Here is a 7,535-nt window from a genome sequence, read left to right as displayed (position 1 = left end):
CCCTATTCATGCGCCTATACAGATTTTTTCTCATGCAAATAGGGGAAAAAAATTAACCTTCACATATCACCATGAAAATTACTGAGTTGATTACTTACATCAAGACAAACAAAAAATGTATTATAAGTTTTTTGAAATTGTTTGTTAACATGGGCAAACAGGGCATAATGTAATTATGTATAGCTAATGTATAGTGACCCAAAACTAATTGCAACATTTGACAAACAAATTGTCCAAGGCATGGAGGAAGATAATACATGTCTTAACTGGTATTATATATCATCTAGAGGGTATATTCTTATAGAAAATATATAGTTTATGGTGTTTAATTTGTTTTCCCTGGACAGTATAGGCCAAAATGTATCCACTTTACACTAGATTCGCCTTTACAGAATAGAGGGCAGTGTATTGTGCATGGCATGGAGGAAGATGGGAAATGTCTTAAATGGTGTTATATCTCCTCTGGAGGGTATATGCTTTCAGAAAATATATAGTTTAGGGTGTTTAATTTGTTTCCCTTAATAGTGCAGGCCAAAATGTATCAGCTGTTCACTTGATTCGCCTTTACAGAATAGAGGTCAGTGTATTGTGCATGGCATGGAGGAAGATGGGAAATGTCTTAAATTGTGTTATATCTCCTCTGGAGGGTATATGCTTTCAGAAAATATATAGTTTAGGGTGTTTAATTTGTTTCCCTTAATAGTGCAGGCCAAAATGTATCAGCTGTTCACTTGATTCACCTATACAGAATAGAGGAGTATGTGTTATGCATGGTATGGAGGAAGATGGGACATAAGTTGATTGATGCTATATTTCATGTACAGTGCATATACTTTTAGAACATGTATAGTTTTGACTGTTCTATGACTTTGGTAAAACCATGATCCATGCATAGGCATGCATTGTTAATTATTAATCTTAAACTATATTTATTAGTATAGCATTTTTGCCAGATGTCACAACAATAGAGTCACTTGGAGGCTAACTGCAGTTATCCCATCTGCACCCTTCTGTCGAATTAGGACATGATCATATCCATCTTCAACTTTGCCTTCACAATTTTCCTGCATTCACTAACATAAACATACTGTACTGTCCGATTATTGTTTTAGACAAAAATTGTGCAAAGTAAAGGGGCATCATACAGGCCCCTCTGATTGGACAGACAGTATATCAGTCAACCCCTGGGCAAGAGGTCAATTACTATAAGACTTGCAAAATGATGGACTGATACTTTAGTGTGATATACTGTATGTTTCAGTGACCTCTAAATCAGATTACGTAAACACCAAAACCACTTTCCTAGGCTGAATAATGCTTAACTATGTGTTTGTACAGATTACATATTGTGGAACACTTACATGCAAAAACACACTTGGCTCTATTTAAAGATTCAACAACCATTTCCATTGATTCAAAGGGCCACAATGTAAAAATAGACACCAATTCTGCAACAAACCAGTCTGAAATAAGCCAAAGAAATTCACTCTTTGAAAATAAAAGAATGTTTCTCAACAATGCAAGATTCTAAAATTCCATGTAATGTTAGATGGGGTCAGATATTCTTTAGAATGTGTATTCTACAACATTCTAATTACAGTTTTGTCAGTATTTGCTGAAGAATAATGCATAAAACAACCCTAATTTTAACGTATTTCCACCAACTGGATTTTCATGGTCTTTTACTATGGTGTAAAGATCACCAATTGAAATATAAAAATGTGAAAATAAATTCTGTTGCAATTAGTTTTGGGTTAGACCTTTGCCTGGACTATTAGCTCCGTTGTGGTATTTTATATTAACTATACGTAAATACATTATGCCCTGTTTGCCCATGTTAACAAACAATTTAAAAAAACTTGTAATACATTTTTTGTTTGTCTTGATGCAAGTAATCAACTCAGTAATTTTCATGGTGATATGTGAAGGTTAATTTTTTTCCCCTATTCACGTGAGAAAAAAACTGAATAGGCGCATGAATAGGGTGTATTTGGGTCTTTTTTTAAACTTTCCCCTATCGGGATTCTTCGGGGCTTTTTTTCCCTTACTCAGGACATATTGAGGATTCAAAATCAGTTAAGTTTGTCTGCAGCTCAGCACAAGAGATCTAGTTCTACAGCAGTCCTGCTCACCTGTCAAATTCCAGTCAGATTCTGGCTTGGTTGACGTTATCTTGACTACCAGCAAGTAAGGACCGTCTCTCCATGTTGTAGCAATAACATCAGCCTTTAGGAAGATAGCCGTTATCAAATTATGGGGAATTCATGGACTGCAAACTACTAACTTACATCTTAATATTTATTTAATATGACACCAAATGATCTGGAATCAGTTGTACTGAATGTATTGTACTATTTTGCAAATAGCGCAATGTAAACATTTCATGGTGACAAAAGTATTTGCATAATCTCCAGAAATAGGGATTTACCGGAACTCCCTGTTTGTCCGCTTCTTCAGTCAACCACTTGGTGTCGTTTTCTTTCTAATTTGACACAAATGGGGAAACAAACAAAAATGCAAAACTTGTTCTCATACATTCAGGAATACTGAAATTCCATTTAAGCAAAATTTGTTCTCATACATTCAGGAATACTGAAATTCCATTTAAGCAAAATTTGTTCTCATACATTCAGGAATACTGAAATTCCATTTAAGCAAATATTGTGAACTGGGACTTAAGGGACCTCTCACATGTACTGTGTTGTCTTGTAGTGGTGGTTCTACAATGCGGGGTTCCGCTTTTGTTTTCTGAGGAGAGAAAGAAATTACATGAAAATGAATCAGATAAGGGGTGCAGTTTCAGTAATGGAACGAAAAAAACATAAGGCATCTACACATGCAACTGCCACACTTTGAATGCGGACTGAACTTACATTTAGACTGGCAAACATGGACATCCCCTTATAGCAAGTTATGGGTTTATACTCATGCTCAAGGTATTCCCCACGACCTAATGGACTGGGGTCTAGACCATCACCCCTGGCTAGAGGAGTCCGTTCATACATTTCCTGAAGACAGAAGCCCCCACAACAATAATAATTATTATCGCAATCACAATGCTGTTCAATTACAGTAAGATTAGATTAAACTAGATTAATCTTAGATTAGATTTAACTTTATTGTCATTGTGCAGAGTACAGAAGTGCAAAAAAGCAAACAATACAAAGTGCAAACAATACAAAGTATAGGTGGTGCATAGACAGGGCACGATTGTACTGTAGACAGTAGTATACAGTTGGTTTACAGAAGGTGGTTTATAGTTTTATAAATAATATATGTGCAGTGTATTAGCAGTGACAGATTTGTACAGTACTATGCTATTAAATCATGAGCAGACATTTTACACTCACTGAGCAGTATGACTTACTTCAAGGTTGTTGAACTCATTGTGACAAGGGTAGAACTTTAAAAACCAATGAATGGTGAATTTCACCTCTTCTGGACAGCTGAAATATGGTACTGAGATATGGAAATAAGACAGCAAGAATAAGTTCCATATTAAACAAATATTTTTTTTAAAGAGCTTGTGTGTGCTGTTGGTTGAAAAATGAGGGAATAGGTGGAAAAAGAAACATTATTTTGTGATATTGTTATGCTCCGCTTAAAAGTCACACACGTTGAAGGATTAGTTAAAAGTTCACATACCTGTCAATGTTATATCTGTTCCACTGTACATGGATTTTCTTATAAAAAACGGTTTGGATGTCTAAAACGGAATAAAAGCCGATTCATAGATATATTTACAGCAAAAATGAAAAAGGCTCAACTCACTGTTATTGCAAATGTCTCGTTATTATCAGTCAAACGTGTCGTTCAGGTTTAATGGCCTTACTTGGTGTCGCTTTACAAAGCTTTCCACTGACACTGGAGAGGTAATTTCAATGGGAAGTTAAGCTAACTTGGGTTAAATAATTCAGTGTGTGTCATGAAATGGTAATATACTGTAGGACTACTTAAATAGAGAAATAATAAACAACAAAAGCGTTACTTATTTCAAAAGAACTTTTCCCATAACATCTATGATTCCCACTGTCTGTAGACGCTTGCCAAGACATTTAGATTCTAGGAGTTGCCTATAGTCTGGCTAACAAGCTAGCCGGTTAGCTACAGTAATAACAAATTCCAACACATTGTTGTCTGCAACAACTGAAAGTGTTTGTCATAACCCTGTACTTGCTAGATAGCTGGTGGAATCAGGTAACATAATGATTGGTATCCAAGTTCAGTGACTAGCTAGTGTTGATACAAGTATTCATACTACGTTACTAAAATAGCTAGCAGCTACCTATCTAGCCAGCTAGCATAGCGCAGCTGGCAGGCTCCATCAAAGAGACCACCTTAGATCCCAATCACATTTTGGCTCACAAAGAGTCGCAACGCAAAACGAAAAGCATCACTTTCAAGATAGACGTTGCTAAAAAGCTGGCACATACTCCCTAACTGATTAGGCTGGGTGAAGTATCACACCGAGCTTGCCGCACAACGGTGGCTGTTAACGATAGCTAATATTTGCTAACGTTAATAAGACAGGTTTGTGTTAACGAATTGATAACAATACTTACATTGACAATGGTAAATGTCCATTTCCCAGTCTCCGGGGCTGCATCAATATCGGTCACACAACAACTTATTAGGATCCCTGAGAGAAGCAGCATCCAAGGCTTCTGTAAAATATTTCTACAGCAGCCCATCACACAGTGCTGCACAGAGGCAGCCATATTTTCTGTCATGTGGCTAGTAACGTTAGCTAGCTAACACATTCAACGTAGGTCAGTGGTCACTGCCAACTCACCTGAAGGAGCGACGTCAGTGTTACCTGAATCCTGAGGACGTGGTGTGTAAGGGGCCAAACCAGCAACCACAGCAACAGAATTGCAGAATTGTATTTTCTCTGATTTACAGCTCAAGTTTTATTAACCAGAAGTTTTGATTGCTGAGGTTGCTCATCAAGACTAGGCTAGCCTACATTATGAGGTTTGATTTAACTAGGCCTATTCGCCATCACAAAAGGGAATACAATTTTAAGGTGGGATAGCCTATAAGAAATTCAATGAAGCAGTGGTATGAACATAGGCTATTAGCCTCCTTAACATTTGGTCAGTTTATTATATTTTTATATAATATCATTCTTTTCACATATTTTAAGCACATAACACAATTTAAGTAATCTTCACAAAAGTAGAGCATGGTAAATAGAAAATGACTCATTAGAAAAAAGACTCATTTACAAATCATATACAAATACAATATATACACACAAATCACATGTAGAACTCACTCATTCTCATTCTCTCTCTCTCTCTCACACACACACACACACACAAAATACCCACAATTAATTCATATCAAGGAAAAGCATCCTTGACAGGAGGCAGATGCATGTCTTCGCAATATGGGCACAAATATTTCCTATTGAATTTTGAATCAAACCATTGAAAACAATGATGACCTAACAAAATACTGGCATTAGGCATCACATCACACAACCAACAGACTAGGCAAATTGATCATCTTTAATAGTGTCTCCAGACTTTTTGGCTATTATGGGAGGTGAACACTGGAATTGTTTCACTTATCACAGTAAGCGTGTGATATCGCTTGGGCCCTGTTCTGTCCTTCGCTCAGATGCATCTGAGTCACTAAGGGCCTGGTCCTGACCCTCCCTGGACAAGAGTGGCGCGTTCACAGCAGCCGGACCACCCGTCACAGAGGGGTCCTCTGAGGAGATGACGATGACATAGCGGTCATCCTCATCCCCCTCTTCGTCCTCCTTGCCACTCTCGTGAATGTCTGCGGTGACGATGGAGGTGTCCATGCTCTGCCGGCTGCAGGCTGGTGATGAACAAGCCACCGGACCCACGTCTAGTTGGAACTCAGCAGGCTCTGCTGCTGCTCCTGCTGATGTTGTCGGGTCCTCTTCAGGGAAGCTGGTGTTGATGTAGATGAGGTTCTCGCGGCTGGAAACTTCCGGAAGCTTTTCGGCCAGTTTCTCCAGAAGCTCTCTCGCCTGGGTAAAGTCAGGCCGGTCCAGAGGGTCCGCCCGCCAGCAGCTATACATGATCTCATAGCTGGAAATAAAGATGAGGTTTGACAACATGCTGAGGGTGTGCTAGTTAGTGTGTAGTGTACACGTCTTTATATAAACCAGAGATTGTGCTAGCTTTGATCATACGAAAATCTGAAAGGCATATTACATTGTCTCTGATTCTAACTCTACTCAGAGAGAGAGACAGAGACAGAGAGAGAGAGAGAGAGAGAGAGAGAGAGAGAGAGAGAGAGAGAGAGAGAGAGAGACTTTAGGTAAGGTCATAAAAGCATGATTCTTACAGTTCATCTAGACAGTCATTTGGCTGCTTCAATCTGTGACCGTCCAGCAGGTAGTCATATATCTCATGGTTTTGGACCCCAGGATATGGTGTCATGCCACGTGTTGCAATTTCCCACATTGTCACACCAAAGGCCCACTACAGGGAAGGAAGTATTAAAATTTACAGAAAAAAACAGGGATTCCTAAACTGTGGTACGCAAGCTTCCACTAGGGGGTACGCGAGATGAAAAAGGCAATGTCGGAAAGGTGCTAAAAATTATTTGTTTTAAAAAATCTTAAGCCTACGTTCTCTTTGTTCTTTGTTTCATAATGTGTTCTCCACACTGTTTTTTTAGTGTGAGAGCTCATAGACCAGTTGCACATTTTGATTTTGTTGATGTTAACATGATGCCTGGAATGCATCAATAGAATGTGTTACGTTTTTATTTGTCGGATGGTGGGGGTACGCATGCCGAGTCAGGATGTAGGTGGTGGTAACGCGGAAAACAATTTTTGGGAACCGCTGCAATAGAGAGTATCCTAAATTCAGTACATCAAAATATATGCAGACATTATTTAGAAAAAAATAAAAAATAAATATATATATATAGTTTAGTTCACAGCTGAACTAAGCTGAGCTATTAGCACAAGGGTCGGTGCGGTGACATGAACTTTTAAATCACATGTACAAGATTCTGGGCCCTAATTTAAATACTTGGCAGTATTTAGTGCAAAGTCTAAAGTCTGACTACAGGTTGCTTAATAACTATGCAAAATGTATTTGCAAATTTAATACCAGAGAAAGATCCTAAGCACAAACAGCGGTGGGTCAACTAAAAGCTGTTTCACGCCACATGATGCTGTTAGTTCATGCACAAGAACTTTGCTCACAGACTGCGTTTTGATTCTCACCACGTCACTCTTCACAGTGAAGACTCGGTCTGCCAGGCTCTCCACGGCTATCCACTTCACAGGCATCTTGGCTATTCTTCCTTGCCGGTAATAGTCACCACTGTATATCTTCTTTGACAAGCCAAAGTCTGCCACACACACGGTCATGTCATCACGTAGCCTAGGAAACGAAAGGAATGTTTTCACACTTAATTTTCACACTTATTTGGCTAAGCAATTCCTGGAAGCTACCCATCTTCCCTAACAATAAGTGAAAATGAAAATGAACATCACAAAAAACTTTCTTCAAGGTCTTCTTTAGACCAAGAACTCTTGG

The 7,535-nt window shown here is 38.5% G+C and overlaps 2 protein-coding genes across 2 annotated transcripts in view; both read right to left on the bottom strand.

The window, feature by feature from the left end:
• The window catches only part of tmem87b (transmembrane protein 87B), an 11,123-nt gene extending 6,377 nt beyond the window's left edge, over positions 1-4,746 (bottom strand). Inside the window, 7 exon segments of the mRNA XM_048270418.1 lie at positions 2,133-2,226; positions 2,429-2,482; positions 2,692-2,748; positions 2,874-3,008; positions 3,368-3,459; positions 3,646-3,706; positions 4,563-4,746. Of these exon segments, the coding sequence (XP_048126375.1) occupies positions 2,133-2,226; positions 2,429-2,482; positions 2,692-2,748; positions 2,874-3,008; positions 3,368-3,459; positions 3,646-3,706; positions 4,563-4,730 (661 nt within the window). The 5' untranslated portion in view covers positions 4,731-4,746.
• A 340-nt stretch (positions 4,747-5,086) lies between these two features.
• mertka (c-mer proto-oncogene tyrosine kinase a) overlaps positions 5,087-7,535 on the bottom strand; it is a 35,542-nt gene continuing 33,093 nt past the window's right edge. The window contains exons 28-30 of the mRNA XM_048270366.1: positions 7,220-7,379; positions 6,328-6,464; positions 5,087-6,068 (exon numbers count right to left, since the gene is read on the bottom strand). Of these exons, the coding sequence (XP_048126323.1) occupies positions 5,576-6,068; positions 6,328-6,464; positions 7,220-7,379 (790 nt within the window). The 3' untranslated portion in view covers positions 5,087-5,575. The remainder of the gene's footprint in view (positions 6,069-6,327; positions 6,465-7,219; positions 7,380-7,535) is intronic.

The sequence above is a fragment of the Alosa alosa genome, chromosome 18, assembly GCF_017589495.1.
Source record: "Alosa alosa isolate M-15738 ecotype Scorff River chromosome 18, AALO_Geno_1.1, whole genome shotgun sequence".
Lineage (NCBI taxonomy): Eukaryota > Metazoa > Chordata > Actinopteri > Clupeiformes > Clupeidae > Alosa > Alosa alosa.
Note: the sequence above shows the minus strand (reverse complement) of the source record. Positions and strands in the feature narration are given on the sequence as shown.